This window comes from Symphodus melops (genome assembly GCF_947650265.1).
Source record: "Symphodus melops genome assembly, chromosome: 6".
NCBI classification, from domain to species: domain Eukaryota; kingdom Metazoa; phylum Chordata; class Actinopteri; order Labriformes; family Labridae; genus Symphodus; species Symphodus melops.
In genome coordinates this window covers 24,371,615-24,393,146 of record NC_136696.1, presented here as the reverse complement: position 1 = coordinate 24,393,146, position 21,532 = coordinate 24,371,615, and the positions used below count along the sequence as shown (strand labels likewise).

The window sequence follows — 21,532 nt, the reverse complement described above, 5'->3', positions numbered from 1 at the left end:
GTCTGGGATTATTATTGTGTTTTATGTAATGTTTTACTGATATCCCAGGTTATATTTAGTTACTGTGCATTTAATTATAATTGAGCAATTGGTGATATATGTATCTTAAACTCACTCTCAGCTTGATGATAAAGGAGACATATGGTGTACAATCCATCCAGCACTGAAGGCTGAAGCATGATCAATAATTACATTTTTTGCAGCTTTCAGTGCACTGCAAGAGGTTAAAACATTTCATACAGTGCCTTCTTGTTCGTGCCTCCATTGGAGATATTTGATTGAGGTTCATATAGTGAAAGAAACAAAATTCAACCAGATTTACCATGAATGTATCACAACTTTCTGTAATGCAATTGTCCGCAACTTATTCTACTTTCTTGTGACTGTCACATCCAAAAAGTGAACATGTTAACCACTGCTGAACTGCAGGCAAGTGCAGATTTTTCCAACAATGGACTGAGTGACTTTTTTTCATATTTTTAAACATTGAGACTAAGGTCATTATATCAACTTTGTTTTTGTACATTTTCATCATTTTGGGGGAGAAAACTTTACCGGCAGAGCAAAGTTACCTTCAGAATAATCAAAATAATTTATGATGTCTGGATTCAGCTCTCCACCCTCAAATAGAATCAATAATGACTTTTTCAGGCACTTGTATTTTTTCCTCTGTTGTTGGTCCTGCAGGCAGTAATGATGGTAGTGCTGCTATTTTCAGCCAAGTGATTCATTCATGTTTTCAGGGCATTAATGATGGAGGAGGGTAATGAACCTTATGTTATGGCATTAGCTGCTGCGCGCTAAAAAGAAAGACGTACATCTCATTTCATTACCTTGGATGGGACAAAATGATGCACTCTGAGAGTGGAACAACATAAATCATTCAATATATGTAATTAGCTTGCATGCATAGGCTTTATTAGAACTTGAAGATATAAATGCTGAGATAAAGATAATGTGATTGCCAGAACTGCAAAGTCACAGTCAAACCGTTATCCTGCAAAATCTCTCTTTTAAACACATCTCAAATGTTTAATGTTCTTTACTTGTAAAGAAATTACCGTTTGTCCCTGCTCCGTCATTCCCACACAATTTGACACAAACAGGGACTTTAACTTTCAAAGTCTTTGACAGAGTTAGTCCTTTATGTAATTGTGTCATTTTCTTGCTTTTGGACCCCTAAATTATAAAGTCTCTCCTGATTATAGGATCAGGGTTTGGCACTCTGTATCAAAGGAAATAAAAATTAAGAACCTATGACAAAGTTAAAATGTAAATGGTAAATTGTATAAATCACTCCTCATGAAATGACTCTTTCATGAGAATAGTTGAACTTTAAATTTATAGATATTTAAAACACACTATAACAACAAACTAAAGCTCTAAAAATAGTCTCTATAAAAGAATCCCTTGAGTTTATTTGGTCCCTTGAGAAAGCAGACATGTCAGTCTTGCTTTACTGTATTAATGGGACAGAGCTTTCAGGGGGAGGGACCTCCTCTGACTCCCATTTAAGACAGTAGCTATAAAGGAGCCCGAGACAAGATTGCAGCCGGCACACTGAGACATACAGCCGCAGCAAGAGTGTGTGTGAAGAAAAATAAAAGGTGTAAAGACAACCAGAGAGTCAGTTGGGTTTAACAGAGTGAGCAAGAGGCTGAGAGAGGAGCACAGGGAAGGAAGAGGAGGGTGAGAAAGAGTCAGAGAGAGACACAAGGAAGAGGACAGACAGAGGTATCACAGCGTGAAACAGGTTCTTCTTTCTGCAGACATGCCTAACTTTGCCGGCACCTGGAAGATGAAGAAGAGCGAGAATTTTGATGAACTTCTCAAAGCCTTGGGTAAGCCCTCTCCTGCCTCCTTTCTCTCTCCCTTTCCTCTCTCCCCTACATCCCTCCCTGCGTGAGGTTGACTATCCATCATGTCCATACAGAAAAAAGCTTTTCTTGTTCTTTGAGGCTGGCATGCCTGACTTCCAACAACATGGTTTTGTTTTCGGAGAAGCTCTCTGGGAAAAAAAGATGCAGAGATCCACAGGGAGATGCTGCTGAAGGGAAATCCCTCGGCTTTACAGGAGATATGAAACACTGGATGCTGAATTCCTGCCTAAACAGACGTGGTATTGTTGCATGAATAGAGGAGGGGGCACAACATTATTCATGTTAAGCATTTAAGTAGGGCATGCATTAGCAATGCCAGGGGAGGTCTCTGGAGCCCAGTGCTAGTCTCTTGTGTCCTATCTTTTTCATTCTTCCTCACCCTTTTTAGTTTTAACTGATGATTGTGATGGTTTAGATTTGGACCACTTTAACTGGGTCATTCAATTGTGTTTAAAGCGTCTGGTCACGCCGGCACTTCTGAAACACACAGGGCACAGCCAAAGGCTGGCTGTCTTTAGAATAATGTAGAAATCTTTTGGGAGAAGTCCCACTGTGAGTGCAGGGAGCTGCTTCAAACACTCAGGATCTGCAGACATAAAACTGGAAAACAATTACTACTTTTAACACATGAAGTCTTCCTGTTTTTGTTTAATATTAGTGTTGAAAAGGAAGTATTGTGCTTGAAAATACTGTCTCAACAATTGATCGATTAGTTGTGCTTTACTGCAGTGCGTAAGCTTCTGCACATGAAAGATTTCTTGGTGCAGGTTTGTCTCAAATAGTCTCCAATTTGTGGTTGGAAACTCCCTTTTTACATATATAATTCTCTCTAATGTTGTATTCTGTTTATATAAGGATGGTTATTGTAAAGTCTAGTCAAATGCAGGTGATATTATTTCTCTGTACCATAGATCTTAATATATGTGAATAATAATTAAAAAAAAACATATGTGAGCAATGTGTTGGACGTGTAGACATGTTTTGTCTCAATGTTGTACCAAGACACTGCATTTTAAAAAAAACAAAAAAACATTTGCCAAATATGTTTTTGCAGCCATAAATACCAGTGTTAATTCACGGGTCAAAATAGTGCCCAAAACTGCAATATTAAGGGGCTCTGCTGTTTAAGGATACCAAAATGTGTTCTTGTAATCATCCTTTTTTTTTTTTTTTTTTTTGACTCTGCGTGAAATTTTTTGACTTTTGAAAAATGCAAATAACTTTTGCCATATTCATTGTTAAGACCTGAAAATCAATGAAGAAGCTGTCACAGTTCATCCTCAAACACATTTACTGTTTGAGTCATATAAAACTATTCAGATAAAAAATCTCTTCTGTTCCAGTGTTATTAGATATTTTTGATAAAAGGATGACCCCGATTAAATATATACATATTTCCAATATTTGGTCTACAAAGCAACCATCCCTTCATTTGCAAGTACACGAAGAGAACCGTATCCATTTCTGAGCACATTAGATATGCCCTATAGATAATCACTTATTCAACCTTACATAAGGTTTTAGTCATATTATTGGAGAACTGCAAAGGAGAAATGCTGTGAATTCTGGTTCTGCAGGGCTGCCACTTTCCATCAACATCTTTATAATGATCGTAGGTTTCCCTTCAGTCGGAGGGGACTGTTATATTCAGGCTACATACAACGGGAGAACATGCTGAGTGAACTCAGTTGTACAAATTGATCAGGATCAAAGTTTGCTAATTGAGGTCAAATTATGCACTGTTCGAGAACAGCTTTGATAGTCAACTTTAGAAGTGGTAAAATCACATAAACTGCAGAAATATGAAATGGAGCAATTGGATCAGTAGAATGCCCAGTTTTTTATTCAGTCATGTTTTGGGAAATTATTTATCCTGCTGAATGACAGTTCAGGCAGAACATGGCTGTCCTTGGTTCAAAAGCTCCAGAAATATAGACTTATTTTCCTCTTTACATTGCTTTGGAAGTGCATGTTGTCTAACAACTAAAATGCAAAATAATTAAAAATGTCAAATTTCCAAAAATCGAGTACAGACGGTTGGCTCAGTGATGCTCATACATATTTAATGCTATAAAAACACATGGCGTGATCCCTCAGATAAAGGGTGGGGTCGGGTGCGAGCTGTCATATCGATGTTTTTCTGCATGGGTGTTGACTTAACAATTCTCCGGTGGTTTTGGATGAAGAGGAATCCTCAAAACCAATTGCAGCCTGAGGAAAACTTAACAAAAATAAAAACTTAATCTTGTTATAAGATATAGTCTTTCTCAACTATTTCCAGTGGTGAAAGAAAATAAGATTTAAAAAATCAGGATTTTGGTTTGACGTGAAGCCAGATGGTCTCTAGGAGTCAAACTGGGTGTGCCAAAGTGTTGCCACATCCTTGGGAAAGGCCACTTGCAGAATCACCACTCCTACAAACCACAGACAAAAGACAAGCCAGCGCTGACCTACCCGAGGGTTTATTTTATTCTCTAAACATTGCCAAAAAATCCCTCATTCAGCATTTAGTGCCAAAATTCCACAGATTTCTCTCAACATTGACAAATAGCTGAGGCTTCTGTCAGAGCCACAAAGGATTTATTATGGGGTTGTTTCTCTGGAAAAAAAAAATACATTTCTGTCATTCTTTGTTAAAATGTGAACTTGGTAGAGGCTCTGGTTTATCCATTTAAAAAGAAATAGAAGGAGACATGCAGCCAGCAGGAGCCCCCATATTTAAGGTCACGAGTCTGATAGAGTTTGGCATGAGGGCCTGGAGAGGTCTAAATCTGGGTGGGGTCTCGGGGTAAGGCAGAATAAAAGAGACAAAAGCAAATTGTAGAAGATGTTTCAGTTTCATGTTTCATTTTTTATCCTTCTGTCATTCTCTACCAAATTTTCAACTCTGTCGACTGTCTTATCTCTAAAATAAAGACGTCCAAAGACCCAAAATGAACCTTAAAAAAGTATCATAACAGAAATCGAAGAAATAATAAGTATTGGCATATTTCAGCTACAGACTGAAAAAATGGACAAAATGCCACAAAAGCCAACATATTGTACAAGTATTGACTCAGTGAGAATGATCAGCGACATTCACAAAGAGCATTTTGTTTAAGTTTGTATATGTGGGCTACTAATAATCCTACTCAATACAAATTCAATGTCTAAATGAATCTCTCTCCCTCTTGTTTGTCCGGATTATTCCTGGTTAGGAGTAAACACCATGCTGAGGAAGGTGGCTGTAGCAGCAGCCTCAAACCCCCACGTGGAGATCCGTCAGGACGGGGAGCAGTTCTACATCAAAACATCCACCAGTGTTCGCACCACCGAAATCAACTTCCACATCGGTGAAGAGTTTGATGAGGAGACAGTGGATGGACGAAAGTGCAAGGTAAAACTGCGATTCATAACTTATTCCATCTTTAGTTACTACAAGTTGTTTTTTTTTTATCCTAACCTCTACAGATGTATATTACAGCAGACAGCTGTAATATTTAACATTCTACCTGCCTAATCCCTGTTTTCATATGTTAGTATTCCAGGTCCACAAAGCTATCTGTATGCTTTAGTTGCTTCGGGTTGAATGAAAAATGTATAACTCCTTGCAGTTTCATCCATTTGTATTATCCTCACGTCTGTGCAGTTGGATTAAGGACAGCTTGAGTTTCTCTTTGAACCTCGTCAGTCCCTGAGGGGGATTTCTCACATATACGCTGTCAGAGCTTCTTCACAGGTTTGGAAAGAAAGAAGAGACGTGTTTGTGTTTTTATCAGAACTTCAAGGTTTGTTTTAAGGTAATAATCTTGAAGATTTTATTCACATGAATATCAGTTATCTACATCGGCAAAAAAAGGAACGTAATAAAAATGTGATACTAATGATAGTGCTTAGTGGTGACATCAATGGGAGACACGTTTTCTTTTACCTAACAGTGATTGGTTCACTAGAATTCATTCAGAGCTAAAACAACAGTCTTACTCTGAAAACACATAGGCCCACTCTTTCTTACTGTCTATGTTTTCATTGTAAACAGCTTCTTTGGCAGGTCTACAGGTACTGCTGAGGCCAGAGAGAGTGAGACAGACATCCATAAATTGCCTGATTTAAATCCTCCAAACTAATTTAAACAATTCTGATTAAATCCTTGCAGCACCGTCAGACATCAATTAAGTAAAAAGCAAACCACAAACGTATCGTACAGTGTAGGATATCTTTCAGAATAGTAATGTAAGTATTGAAGCTCTGAAATAAAAGTATTCTGCTCCATGTAATGAGAGTGAACAGGTCCCTGAAACACATCTGATATTATCTCCACACTGACACAGTTATGTCATCTGTGTAATGGATATAAAGTAGATTAAGGGCATAAGGCGGCTGATTGTTGAGGCTAGTAACATGTAAACACAAAACGATCATATTACATCTATATATTGGGCTGAGTATAACAAAGTAAATTAAAACTGCTTGTAAGTGTCTTTGTGGACATGTAGTCATGACTCGATAAAATGAGACAAAGCTATTGAAACGAATGGTTTTATTTCCCCTTAAGACTCGTAGCTTTTGCATCAGCTGATATATGGTGTTAGCATCTCGCTTCTTTACATAATTTATCAGCCAAATTATTGCACCTCCACGCAATTTAACTTTCAGACAAGCTGCCACGGCACAAACATGCTGCAACTTAGTCTTTTCAGGTTAACACAAATTATGCCTTAATGATCCAGATGCGGACATCAATTTACCGCCCTCTGCTCGGCAGACAGAGTCTCAGCTGGAGAGAAAACATGTTTTGTTCGAGTTAAGCTAGGACAGAGTTGATAAACAACATGACCATATAATCAAGTGTTATCCACTCCACAAAAATTTACTAGAGTGTCAATGAAATTGGTCTGCTTAAACTGCTCATAAACAACAAAGGAAGCATTGTGATATACATTAAAAGATATTTAAAAACTTTAACCAGCATGCTAAAATGGTTTCAAGATGTTTTTATTTGATTATTCAGAACTTTTTAAGAATCCATCTCAATCAAAAAAATTCCGAATGACTTTTCTGCACAAGCTTTTGAAAGTTTTGAGGGTGATTTTTTCTTTTGAAGTTATAAACCAATAAAGGAAGAATAATGTGAAAAGCATGTGTATATTAACGTTCTTAAAAATAAAAACCCTTCTTCAAAAAAAAAAAAAAAAAGCTGTGAAATGGAAATTCAACATTCCCCTTAACTCCTTTGGCATACAATATCTGATAATCACGCTTGTGGCGAAGAAGAACTGCAGATGTAAAAGGGAAGATGTGTAACTACATGAGTGCTCAATATCGAGTTAAGGAGTTTATTTTCATATTTTCTGTCCTTTAAATACAACAGTATTTTAATTAGCTTATATCGTATACATGATGAATGAATATACCTTTATATTCATGGTATGAACAACATGTTGCCATCAGGCTGAGCAGACTTGGCCTATTTCAGATTCCAGTAGACGGTGTTTCTCCTTCTGTCTGTGGCCTGGGGCATGCTGGGTACTGGGCAGAGCTCGACAGCTCTCAGTATGAATTCTGGCTCCGCGGGGCTACGGGGGCCGACAAGTCGAGTTGTCAGCAGACATTTACCACATCCACTTATTTGGGCTTGAGCATCACTATGAAATCATTGGCCTGCAAAAATGGTAATGTAATGTAATGACACTGTGTGCTCTGAAAATGTCATTTCCCCAAATTGCCCAGACTAGCTCAACATGTGACTCATGAGATGAGTTTTTAAAGTGTGGTAAAACTCTTTCATTTTTTTAGGTTCCTAACAGAGCTTTCCCACGAGGAGCAGAGAATTGATTAAAACTGATTGAGTTTAATTCGCCACATTGTTGATCTGACAACCTCATAATGAAGCTCAGAAACAGTACTGATGACATACAAGACTAACAGAAACAGGAAAAATCACTAATCAGTCATTGTGACTGTATTCAATCAATAATTTATCAAGAAGAAATGAGGGAGGTGGCTTACAGCAGCACGAACAGGATGCTTTTGTGTTGCAATCATACGCAAGAGTGAAGCTTGACCTGCAGGAGGCAGCGCCCACTGACACTGGAACATGTGCAGGAAGGGGGGCGGGGGGCAGTATGGAGTGTGTGGGGTGTTGGCTGATTCTCAGGTGGTGGTTGGCAGGAAGAGTCCTATGTTGGTTTTGGCTGAGGCTGCCGGGTTAAAGGGATTACATGCTGATCTTTGACTGGCGTGGAGCAGAGGTCTGATTAACATCGCCACTATGTTAAAAAGCTCCAGTTAATCTGAGGGAGTGCAGTGGGATCAGGGAACAGCCTCTTCTCACTTCCAGGAGGAGAACGTGATAAGGCACAGTCTGTAGATCTCAAAGCCAAAGAAGTAACAGACACCAGGCGGGCTGTAGCTCAGTGCTGAAATCATACTAAGGCAAAGTTTAAGCTGTGCAGAAGGATGAAGGCAGTATAATACCGTGAAATAGCTCAAAGAGAAACTTTTACTGACTGAAATTGTTTTTTTTTTGAGAAGGGAGAGAAAACCTGTGCAACAGCTATATTTTCATCTGAACCTATAAGCTTTTTTTCCCATCATGAAACAACGTCTGTCACTTAAATGCTAAAATCTTTTAACACAGCTGAGAGCTCAAGACACAAATCTTTACTCTCAGTCACTTCTGTCGGGGTACATGGAAAGACAAATGGAGCAGAGATGTCTGTCTGACGGCAGCTGTGGCTCAGTTGGTAGAGTCGGTTGCCTCCCAACCGGGAGGTCGAGGGTTTGATCCCCAGCTCCTGCAACATGTCCGTTGTGTCCTTGAGCCAACCCTAAATGCTCCTCCTTGTCAGTGGATGTGTATGAATAGTTACTTCGGAAGTTCACTTACAGTAACAGAGCAGCCTCTGCCATCAGTGTGTGAATGACTTTGACATGGGGTGTGAAAGCGCTTTGAGCTGTCAGAAGAATAGAGAGGTGCTACCAAAGCTCAGGAGCAGCAGGAATAGGCCTGAGGCGAATGATGGGCAAATGAAAAATCTGTTGAAAGAGAAGACAAGAGGAAGACAGATTAAGTTTGACTGACTCTCTAACAGTGTGACTTTAACAAAGGGTAAAGATATTGAGGTCTGGTTGGCAGCTCTTTTTTGTAAAATCTGTCTCGACACTCTTATTGCTGAATGATCTCCTTTCATTTTGTCTGTGACTTATGTAGACATGTAATTACCCCTCATGATTAGAGGCTGTGGGCTTAAAAACTGTGATGTCAAATATTCATTTCTTTGGAGAGACAGCTGAAATTTTAATCCTGGTTGATTTTCAGGGGATGGGAGGTTTTTTTTGTTTCTATATAAAATGATTTCAGATTAATTATTAGTTCTGGATAGAAAATAACCACTCAACATTTCTGTGGACTTGCCACAGTTGGTCATACAAAGCAGTTCATATGCAAGTGTAAATGCTCTGTGAGTGAACTAATGTTTGCATTAGCAAATTTTGCCAGGGATACCTAAAGATCGACAACTTGCAGCAGATTAAGTGAAGTGACATGCTTTTTCATTTGTGCTCTATTTGTCTCCAATGTAAACAATGAAAACTGTAAAGATATGTAATCACATAATATTAGGATAATAAATTGGCTTTGGGCAAAAGAATGAAAAAAACACGTTTGAAAAACTTGATTTGCTACAAAAAGTGAAGGATAATCTTTTAAAATCTTTAGATGCAGGACTTGACATGTTTCCAAAGCAAAGAGAGATTTAAAGAAGTTTTCATTGCCTGTTGGAAATTTCTTATGAAATGAAAAATGGCACTACTATAATCACATGAAAAAACTGGACTTTGACACAGAAAACAACGTTTGGTGCTTTCACACATACACAAAACACCTGAAACGACCTGAACCCACCCTGTTTGGCTTCGCCGAAGGGAGAACCTAGAAGGATTTAGAAACTGAAGGAAGTCGGTCTAAAATGTTTGAGACCTTTTCAGGACTAATACTTGACTTTTCAGACGAATAATGACCAATAATAATTTCTTTGTTTGAGAAATGTTAAGGAGTATGTATTTGAATAATTGAGATGCCCAATAAGCTTCTTCCAACCTATCATTGAGAAAAATTAGATGTTTTCCACTGTGAGTTTTTCCGTTGCTGTCAGCTGTAAGCAGTTATTGAGGAAATTGCAGCTGAGGGCAATTTTCCATGTCTTCGCTGCTTATATGGGATCTGTGTCCCGAAATATGAGTTGATTTGATCGAAGAGAAATTGTGTCTAACACTAGTTGCCCTGAGGTTAAAGCCAAAGCTATTGAGTTCTGGAAAATTGATGAGCAAACACTAACGTGGGAGGTTTAATGTGATCAAATTGTGGGAGCAGATGAGTCTAAGCGGGAGTTAGCTTATTATTTCAGTTTGAGAGAAAATGTAATAAAATCTAACATCAAAACTTTAAACCTAACAGGATATTAGATCTTCTACTTTTCCACTGTTCATGTCTGATCAAACTTGAAACTCTTCCATAGACAGAACCAAAGCCAAGGATTCAAAGTGTTTGTGTCATGTGCACAGTATCTACATGTACAATGAAATTCATACTTTGCTGTCCACACTGAATGCCTAAAAATAGAAAATATTATAAGTAGCAAAATAAAATGATAATAATAAAAATAGTTCTAACAAACACTATTGGTGCAACTTAGACACATCATCAGTGTTGTAAAATAATGATATATAAAATATACAATACAATATAAATGTATATAAATATGGCAATGTGAAGGCCGTATAATGCAAATAGAATTTAAACTGTGAAAACAAATAATTCAAAGAATGAATGTAGGCTATACACAGCACATGCTTTGACAAACTTGGTACAACTGTTTGCACAAGCTCTGAAAGAGAAAGTCCGTTACTTTATGCGCAACAGAAAACAGAAAATCCATCCAAGTCTGACGCTAACATTAAAATGTGGCCGTAGCTAATCGCATCTCAGAGTTCTGGCTTTTTTTTTCAGTCAGAGGGACAGCTGTGCTGTTGTTCAGCTTGGCAGAGTCTCTCAATGGCATCCTGCAGGGTTGGTTTTCTTTACCTTTGATTTGGTGACTAACACCTTGCGTCTCTGAACATTGCATATGGCTGCCTCATAGAGTACGCCTATGAAACTGTTCAACAAATTGTCTATGAGCAACAGTACAAACAGGCATATGTGTAAAAAAACCCCCAAAAAACGCTTGGAAACAATTATTATAGTCCGCCCAGATTTTCATTGTGTTGGATGTGGAAGTTTTGCTTGAGTTGGATGAAGCAAAGGCAGTTTTGATAAATTCCAGGCTTTGGAGCGGGATCACTCGCTTAATGTGCGATATTGAAAAGAAAAATTAAGCTGGCTGTGTTGACATGGAAAACAAATTTCAGCAGGGTGGGAAGATTTAATCAAAGCCAGATAGCAATGAGAAGCCAATTTTGAGTAAATGTGACGAGTAAACTAAGCCTTCAATATGTTCATATTAAAGACAGACAAATAAAAGTCCTTGTAGTCCGCCGGTGACCTGGGGAAATAACATCTGCCTGGTTAGCCTGGTTTAGCACAAATATTCCAAATTGAATACCTACAACAACAACAACAACAACGAAAAAGCAGTTCAAAAATATTCTGTTAACCAAACTGCTGATGATAAAATTAAAGACTTTGGATTCTACTTGGGATTATATGAGGCAGTCTCCTGGTTTGAGCCTCCTAACTTTAAATAAATACAGTGGATATGAACAAGAGCTGTAACATAACTTCATTTTGAACCCTTAGTAAGAAAGTTCATAGATGTATTTTCCAAAATGTCCAGCTGTTCTCTAACCCTGGAGATTTATGACTAAAACAGTACTGAAATATGATGTCACTTAATGGACCTTTACCCACCCTGAAAAATAATAAATACTCCCCATTATCACAAATTAGCGCCACAGGGTCGACTTGGTCCTGATCTTTTATGAGTTCTGAGCTCTCAAAGAAATTAAAGAAATTAGTCCTGATGTCAGAGTCTGACTAATCCTATTGAAGTCATTTGAAATATTACTAAAGTGAATTAGTAGGCTAGAGTTGGGGACCTTGACTGACCTAATTGCAAAGAGGATTGTCCCCCCCCGCCCTCTCTAAAAACTCAGGTCTGATTTATAACATCTTGATTCTTTGTTCCTAGAGGTCTAGCCATTTATTGATAACCATGTCACAAATTACATTTGTAGTAGCTGGAATATTTTAAAATATGGCTAAAAGTGGACACAATGTGGACATGAAACACACGGAAAGTGATGGTAAAACATCTGACTCTGAAAAATCCTTCAATCGTCAGAAAGGCATTTCAGACAGATTTGAGGTTCTGGCTGAGACACTTTTCCACATTCAGTAGCAGGAAGAGAGGTGAGGTCAGTCTATAGCTCACAAAAATGTTTCACTTCAGCTGAAATGCATGGATATGGTTGAGTTCATGCCGACTTGTCCAATTTACCAACAGCAGTTTTACTTTATGCACCTGGCTCTCTGTGTACATCATGGACATTTTATTATAAAGTCTGTGGTTCACATGGGCATTAGAACAGGAAATGACCTCCAAATGAGCGCTACCATGAACATTGATACACACTTTGTGCTATCTAGTACTCTGTGGTAGTAAAACCTCTGGGAATTGCTCTTCAAATAGGAAGTGTAAAAACCAATTTTAGCATTATGCTGAAATATCAATTTTATTTGTCTCAATGAATAGGTTAAAAAACAAATTGATATGATGACATTTATTTGCTGAAATGATCAATTATTTAGTCATTATGTCCAGCTGACAAATGTAATGCACACTCTTTTATCTCTGTTTTGGGTCTCCACCAACTCCTCAGAGAAATATTGATCAAGTGTAGTATTGACAGAGAGAGAGATGGAGAGACTTAAGGGTATTTTAAATGACCCAAAGAAAGCTTACTGTTAGTAGTACAAGGAATTCAATATCCAAAGGGAAAATTAAGAAGTCATGGAAAAAGGAACACAAACACACAGGGAGAAAACCTGTTGCTGTTTCACCAGCTCGGTTGTTGCTCTTATCCGGATTGTTCTCTATAGGTTATAGGTTTTTTTGTTATTTAATACTTTATCATTATGAACATGTTGATAATAGACATTTTAAAATGTCAACTTGATTCATGTGTGTCAGTAAATTGTCACATCACTTTTTCAAGGGATGCTGCCATATTAATCAGTGAGGCCATTATGAAGTAATCCCTTAACTGTATGTCTTACTAATGTGTTTTACCATCATTCTGACCTTTACTCTTTGCTGTCTCTTTGCAGAGTCTCGCCACCTGGGAGACGGAGAACAAGATGTACTGTAAACAGACTTTGGTGGATGGTGATGGCCCCAAAACCTTCTGGACCCGAGAGCTGAACGGCGATGAGCTCACACTGGTGAGGGCAAAGCAATGATTCATCATCTTACTGAAAGCTTCTTAATAGATTACTGCTCAGAAAAGAGTGTCTGAAGAAAGACAAAAGCTCAGAAGTTCAGTCGATTAATGAACTCTTGCTTCAGGATTGGCTCACCAGAAAGAAGACAGAGAAATACCTTCTAAGATGTCATTCTGAGTACACAGAGAGAGAGAGAGAGAGAGAGAGAGAGAGAGAGAGAGAGAGAGAGAGAGAGAGAGAGAGAGAGAGAGAGGATCTGATGCAGATCTAATCCGTATGGTTTGTCTGTTACATGGCTTGTTTCTCATGGAGGCTAGGGATGCATTAACGAGGGATTTCAAACAACTCTTGAGAAACGTTTGAGAAATGGTTAATTAAACGAGGCCGGGTCTGTATGAAGTCACCCTGGAGATATTCATCCGTTAAGGAAATAAGGGAGACCGTTACCCAAGGAGCCCAGCTTTCATCCACCCCGCAGAGAGATGTGAAAGGAGAACAAGAGAAGCTGCTACGCTAACATCGCAGTAATACCCTCTGTATTTAGCCAGATTAATATGGGCAGAAGTCAATGGGTCCAAAGCCCCTCGAACGATGTGCAGGGGAGCCATCCAAGACCCATGGACCGGGCGAAGAGTTCTCAGGGACTCAACAGCTTTCCTCTCCCATCGTTCTTCGCTCCCACGCTCTGCTTTGTTGTTCCGCAAGTGCTTACAAGATGAATGTCCAAAAGGCAAAAGCTTGTAACAACAATATGGAAGGTTTAGATGCTGCAAAAAAAGTATTCACAGGATGTTTTCATAGCCTAATCTTACCCCCCAGAAGAAAATACCCCAGCTTTAATCAAACTTTCAATGCTTACATGACTCTCCCTTGTCCAGGAGGCAGAAAGCTCCTCTGCTCTTTGGGTGATAAAAGCAGAATGTGTTAAACCGACGGCCCCTCCTGTGACACTTTGGCCCTGTAGCCCTGGAGGAGTTAAAGCATTCATGTACTGATGGAAATAGATGTGGCCAAGCTGTGACTGCAGCCGAGTCTGTGCTCTTCTCACCTCCGTCCTCCCTGCTGTCACACCATCAAACTACCATGAGAAACAAAAAGTTCACTGTTCATTACAGTCCCAATTTGGACTTTTTTCCCCCCTTATAAGTATCAGACCAACCCTCTATTATAGTTTAGGATTAATGGTGTCAAATTGATTCTTGCAGGATTCGGCTTGTATTTGTTTCCATGACAACACCTCTCATCATTCACCTAAGACATCTGCCCTAGTTTTGCGGCCACAGCAGCTGGAGATCATTGGTTTAAGCAAAGACAATGAAAAACAACGGTAGACAAAAAGTGATATGACCCCATTAACATACAGATATGCTACCTGAAAGATTGTATTTGTTTTGTTGTATATAGACATACGCAAAGTAGCAGGGTTGCAGGTAAAGTTGATAGAGTTTGATTTATACACTTGAGGTTGTGCTGTTGTACTTAATAACTTGACTGGGGTTATGCTGAGCACTCCTTGTTTATGACATGTCTTAATTGACTTAGTTGAAGTTCAAATGAATTTGCAGCTTACTGTGATTGCTCTCTCAAATTTTAAAACAGACATGTTGAACAGAAACTGTATATACATGGGTTTATAACAATAACTGTTTTATAGAAATCTTGAAAAGTTGTAGTCTCCTCTAGAAAAGAAGAGACTTGAGTCCTCTTTGTTCCCAAAACACCTCATTCTTTAGGATAAAAAAAAAAAAATCTGTTTTCAAACAAATGGTCTGATACAGAAAAACAGTCCAACAATTGCGGGGCTTCAACTTGAGATGGAGGACAAGCTATCATAACACAGTGGTCTGATTGGCTGTGGCAGTTCACACTGTAAGTGGGGCACATTTCCATACGATTTGCATGATCCGTTTAATTGGTTTAGTCTGAAAACACAGAGGTGCAGAGTCATGTGGATTTTCTTCAGAAAGATCAAGCCTAGTATAAAGTCCAAAAATGAAGGCACATCAGAATATTGGATGTGATGACTGAAAGCTCAGGCGTTCAAGAGATGAATAAGTCAATTCTGAAGGGGTTTCTTTTGGTTTCATCATCAACCGTTCGCAGTATGACCTGAATTACTGTGGCCGTAAACGTGAATGAAATATATATCATTGATTAATGGGATTTCCTTGGCATTTTGGAATTAAGCTCATGTCTAGTAAACCTGCAAGCCTGTTGCCTAAATTACCTCCATCCCCAGAAGAATCCGGACACACTAAACCAAGCTGACTTGGCACAGAATGAAGTGGTAGGGCTTAATGGTAGGGACAAGGGGTACATTGGGCGCCTAAGACTTAGAAGTAAGAAGAATCCAACATTGTCACAGTATCAACAATTTTGTCTCTTATGATTATGATCAGTAATTCAACTTCAGAATTAAGTGTTCAATTAGCCTATGAGTTTCTGTCACAGGTTAAAAGTGAAATAGCCAAGCTGAATGTAAAAGCTAACCAATATCAGGTGTCTAATGAAGAGTTATATTTTTGTTTCCTGCAGACTTTCGGGGCAGATGACGTAGTTTGCACACGGATTTACCACCGAGAATGACGCTCTTCGACCTCCGTCAGGACGAGGCAGGAAACCGATTGGACCACAACCTGTTTATTACACAAAAGCACTCTGCCACGCTAACACGCTTACATATTTAGCAAATTCTTCAGTGTAGTCACTCAAACTGCATAGTTTCCACAAACAGTAGCAACGTCTCTGTAATCTGGTTATTTGTAGTGAGTATTGCTTCAGCTGGATTTGTCTGCTTTCTTATCCGCAACCCCGGTGTTCTGTCGTCTATTGCATCAATTACGACTATGTTCAGAGACAGGAAACAATAAAAAGTTGAACAAACAGTCTCAGAGCCTCTTTGAGTTCATTTACATTTCTATTATAGTCAACTAGAAATGATTGTAAAATGGGTACGTTTATTCCTGTCAATTCTTTAGACGACACACATACAGTCCATGATAATTAACAAGTCCCTTTTTTTGACTGCGCTGGTTATAAAGAAGTGAGTTATCCAACAAACAGGAAGTTACATTTTTCAGTTTCATTGTTCACTAAGGATGCATTCAATAACAAGTTATGGTCTAAGTCTCTACTGGAAAATTCAAAATAAGAGCCTGTGTCCATAAACAGCCTATTTAGTGTCACTTGGCAGTGGCAACAAGATCGATTTCAGAGGGATCTCACTGGCACTTAATGTTGCTATTGGTTACAAAGGTTGACTTGTAGCACTTCAGCTTACCTGGGTAGTGACCATTAGGTCTGTTTTTAATTGCACCTTATAATTCTACTTAGTTGTTCTTTTATCAATAAAACAAAGTGTTTTTATTGTAACTTGTGCCACAGCACCCCTAGATACCAAAAACTCCTCTAAGCATCTTTAAAAAAAAAAAAGATGATTGGATACCAGAAGCCAAATCACTGTCACTCCAGGTCACTCCAGTAGCTCATCTTAGATTTTGGGTGACATTGTTGTTCAAAGACAAAGTTTTAGGATTGTCTAAGAAATATTTTCTGTTTTTCTGCCTTGAACAGACAACTAGTGATGACAACAGCCTCTCATGTTCTCTGAATGATGTCTTGAACCTCCTTGACTGTCTGTTTAAGAGAGTCTTAGTTTGAAAAAACCTCACATCCCATCATGCTCCAGCCTCCCTGCCATTCGTCACTGGCTCTGCTTCTTCCCAGACTCTCCCAAGAGACGCTTCTTTGTGTCTGATGCAGTTCTGAGGCAACAAGATTAAAAACAGAGTGGGGTGGCGAGATAAGACCAGAGACTAGAGAAAATACAGTTGAAAGCTTCAAAGCCGGGACCCGTCACTCCAGCGTGACTCATGCCATAATTTCACATTTCTATGGGTCTTCTATTATTAACAACTCATTGAGAATACAGACGACCTTCAATCTTCTCAATGTTTTTTAATTTTAATGCAGGACATTCATTTATTTGCATGATGTATTTTGGAATTCAAGTACATAGAAATCCAGAAAGGTGTCCATGCATGACTTGCCCTCAGGTCCCGTCATGTAGAGGTTACATTATCGGAGTAAACTGACACAGTAATGTTGTGGTCATTTCGTCTACCTGAACTCTTTTGCCTCACTTGCTTTTCCAAACGGATTATCTTGTCTTAACGGGAAGAAAACTTCAAAGAGAAAGTCCATTAAAAAAGGCAAAACCAAGAAGAGCAAGAAACACTTTTGATTTGATTTCATCAGCTAGTTTAGGAAGACTTCATTTGACCAGGGTCTACAAGTGAGGGATCCTGTTTTGGTTTTACCTGATAGTTAAAGGTGATACTTGTGCATGAAAAAACTATTTAATTAATTTGGGTACTCGATACAGGTCAGGCCATAAAATATGTGGCTCACATCGAAGGCCTCATGCTTACTCATTTATAATTTTTCGAAGTAAAATCAAAATTTTAAACATTCTGAGGTCCTTCATGTTAACCACCAGTATTTAAACCATCTTCATTTGCTTGTAGGAAAGGGACTCGTTTTTTGCTTCGGAAGTTTTTTTTTTTTTTCATTGTTGCCTTTCGGTATTGCATAGAGCAGCTGCAAGACAGAAGATGTTGGGAAGAGAGTTGGGGAAGGCATGCAGCAAAAGGCCAAGGTCTCATTTGGACCCATGGTGGCTGTGACGTGGACTACAGTCTTCATAGATGGGGCGCGCGCAACTTAATCGCTAGGCTATCAGTGCCCCAGCTGGAGTTGTTTTTGATGTCTTTGCCAGAAGGGTTTTTTGGGGGACAAAGCGAAGTGGCAGGCTGGGAAAAATGAACTCATTCACACATGCTGCACTCCAAGGCCCAGTTTTTACCACTGGATAAAACATATTCAATTTTTACAATGAAAAAGGCAAAATATTCCATTTTCTTACAGTGCAGGAGGTTGTCTCTTATTTCTTGTGTCTTAAAGCTGCTCGGGAGCTCATTTACAGCTTTGTTACCTGAGCCAAGCAGTGCCTTGCCACCATACAAATCTTTCTTTTGAATAAACATTGGGGAACTTATGCAACACATTTCCCCTTTAGCAGGTGCACAACACACAAGTCCATAACCAAGGCCAAAACAGCCACTGCTCGATTGCAGTGAATGCGTTGAAGCCTCATCAGTGTTCGCAGGCCTTGGCACAGACTACAGTTTTGTCCTCGGGGTGGATGTGGCCAGAAAGTGGCACAACATCAAAAACAAAAAGCAAATCTGTCTATGTCCTTCACGGCTGCCAAAGATTAAAAGGTTGTCCTTTCAACACCAAGCCTCGCGAGGACTAACACTCCATGGCGACTGTTCCCATTTCTCAACGCCAAGGCTGCTGGGTCGAATCTATACCACCCCTGCTTTTTGACCTGGTATCCCCTCAAAGAATGAGTTTCCTCCTGAGTGCACCACAATGGTCGGGGAAGCAAGGGCCAGGGCGCGCGCCTGCTGTGATGTTAATTTAATGACAAGCCGCTGTTCAGATGGCAGGTCCAAACAGCCAAATAAAGGGATTGTTGTGGGTTCTTTCTTTGCTCCATTTCGTAGTGAAAGGCCCCTCCGCCTGTCTTACCGCTCTCGTCTGGGTACGAAACAGAGGAGCCTCTGTGCGTACAGCCGAGTGCAATGTCGCTTCCTAAAGAAAAAAAAACAAACAAAAACTTTCCCTCCTCTTCACCACTTGGTGTCCCAGTTTAACTTCTCCCAGGGAATGACTGGGCTTTGGATGCTTCGGAAAACTGCCCATTTTGTCTTCTTCACAATAAGACCTCAAACTAATTAGTGCAAACTTTAATGGAAATCCTTCAAAAAAACAACCTCTGTCTTACACTTCTTTGCTTTGCCAGCCTTTCCTAAATAAGACTGAATGTTCTTAGTTTGTTATAAAAGTGTGGGAACGTAACAACAAAATTACAAAGCAGTCCAGTTGCGTAAAATACATAAACAGTTATATATCAAACACCATTCTGGGAAAAAAAGAAGATATATTTAATTGTTTTAAAGCTGTATAGAAGATAGAATTCAGATTCTGAAAAAAAGGACATGGGGGGGGCTACCTAGTTTACCAAACAGCATCAGGATTGGGAATCTATCCAGCAACCAAGGAGTCGAGGAGTGTAGCCTTATGCAGAAGTGACTTCAAAGGTGTATGAAAATGCTAATCATTGCACCTGTGTTTAACCCAAACAGATGGTGCTGAATAACCCTTCAATCAGGTGTAGAGAGGGTTGCATGTATTTGACACAAACACTAAGGAATTGAGGGGATGCAAGGGTGGAGAAGGTCAAAGTCAAGCACTACTCGGTGTGTTGGTATATGGTTTGTGTTGATGGCTGGGCAGAGTGGTTGTCACATCAAGGTGTCAATGAATGTTTGTCTCATGAGGGGACACAAAGATATAGACAACATTTCTGCAGTTGAAACTCAAGTGTATGCTTGTAACGTAAGACAAACATAATGATTATGTACAACATGAATGTATAGCAGTAGTTCAAAAAAATAATCCTTGGTCAGTCTTAAGGCCCTGAAACACCAAGGAGATTGTTGGCCGTCAGTCTACGATCTTCTATGAATCTTTTAAACTGTCTGTCCTTTGGAAAATCTGCTGCTTTCAGCGACTGAAAAATGGATTTTGACAACCCAACCGGTTTAGTGGCCAAACGTTGTTCAAACTGATTGCAGTGATGCTTTTTGATCTTTATTAATAACACATGTTAAGTTGATCTATATGTCAGTTTTCCGCCAAATTTTGGTTCTTGGCTTCTGATAAACATCAAAACAGCTGTCAATAAATCTAACAATGAGTCAATAGTTCAGTTTCTTTTGAAAACAGGAAAATCATTTCAAAGTGACTGAAGAAAACAAAGTTGACAGTTATTTAAAAATGACAAACAGTCCTATCTGAGTCATATGATCAATGTCAAACGGGAACTTGGTGTGAAAGTGCAGACTTTAAGAATGGCTAAAGCGCTATGGTGCTTATTTAAGTTATTTATAATTTACTCAAATGACTTTTAATACTTTGTGTCCATAAGACAGAAACATGCTCATTAACACGTGAACCTTTTAGCATCATAGCATGCTAACAGTTGCTAATAATGATGTGTCATACACCAGCACTTAAGCACATGATGTGATAACAGATGTTAAATTGTTTTGATGCGAAGAGCCTGAATGTGTCTATGATATTTATTTTCATATTTTCTTGGAGCAGCTGACTGACATCTGGATGCCATTAGAGCGCCACTTTAGCATGATCTAAACACTAATTTATTGTCATCTTTATAAAGAACTCATAGCATTCATACAGTATGAAGCTTAGTCAAGATGTAATAGCAAACAATAAAGTGTGGCAACATACTTAATAGAACTCAACACCTCGACTGTTGATTTCTGTTTTGTTCAAGTTGTCGCAGCTGAGCATGTAAACCCAGCTGTTCAGCACAGGAGCTTGCCGAGGTTATGTAAGAGTGCCAGACTTCAATAATCCTTTTATAGAGAAGAGGAGGCTGCAGGGTGGCACTTTCTCATCATTAAGACAAATCAGGCAGCAGAGAAGATGTCACAGCCAGACGGTGCGTCCAAAACCACTAAAGGCACACATAGACACAAACAGCGTCTGGAGGCTGCTGGTGGAAATCACAGACTTTTATTGGATGTGAGAGAGATGAAATGTGGGAAAAAAAAGGACCAGTGCCTTATGTTATTAATAGCTGCTCCAATTTAAGCTTTAAACTTGTTTGATCCGCCGGTCTTCAAACCTTTTTACTGAGTCCAAAAATAAATTACAGTTTCAGATTATTCAGCACTGTAAGTCTTGCCTTGTCTCACTCAGCAACAAGCAGCTGTCATCATTAAATCGCTGTAAGCTTTGTGTCTATTTGCCGAAATGTTCTGGTGCTTCAATAAAGTACAGGATTATTACTCCTGAGGTTTTGTTCCTCTTAAATATGCAATTAGAAGGGTGAAAGTAGCTCTCAAATTTGAAATTCAGCAAACACTGTGGAAACCTCCGCCTACGAATGTACAAATCTAGGGAACAGAAATGTACATGGTCATTCACTGTGAGTTAATTGGTCCACATTTTGAGTGCCAAGGCCTCAGAGCTGGAGGGACAATACAGGCTCTGTAGCTGTGACAATAGTCCAGCTCTCTGAGTCAGAAGTTGCGGAAGCGCAGACATTAGGGAGCTGAAAGCTGTTGAAAGT

The 21,532-nt window shown here is 39.1% G+C and overlaps 1 protein-coding gene across 1 annotated transcript; it reads left to right on the top strand.

Annotated features, from left to right (window-relative positions):
- The first annotated feature begins 1,539 nt into the window (after positions 1–1,539).
- Positions 1,540–15,922, top strand: crabp1a (cellular retinoic acid binding protein 1a). The gene is made up of 4 exons (XM_079347231.1): positions 1,540–1,841; positions 5,078–5,256; positions 13,189–13,302; positions 15,838–15,922. The coding sequence occupies exons 1-4, from the start codon at positions 1,772–1,774 to the stop codon at positions 15,886–15,888; spliced, it is 414 nt and encodes a 137-aa protein (XP_079203357.1). The 5' UTR covers positions 1,540–1,771; the 3' UTR covers positions 15,889–15,922.
- The last annotated feature ends 5,610 nt before the right edge of the window (positions 15,923–21,532 follow it).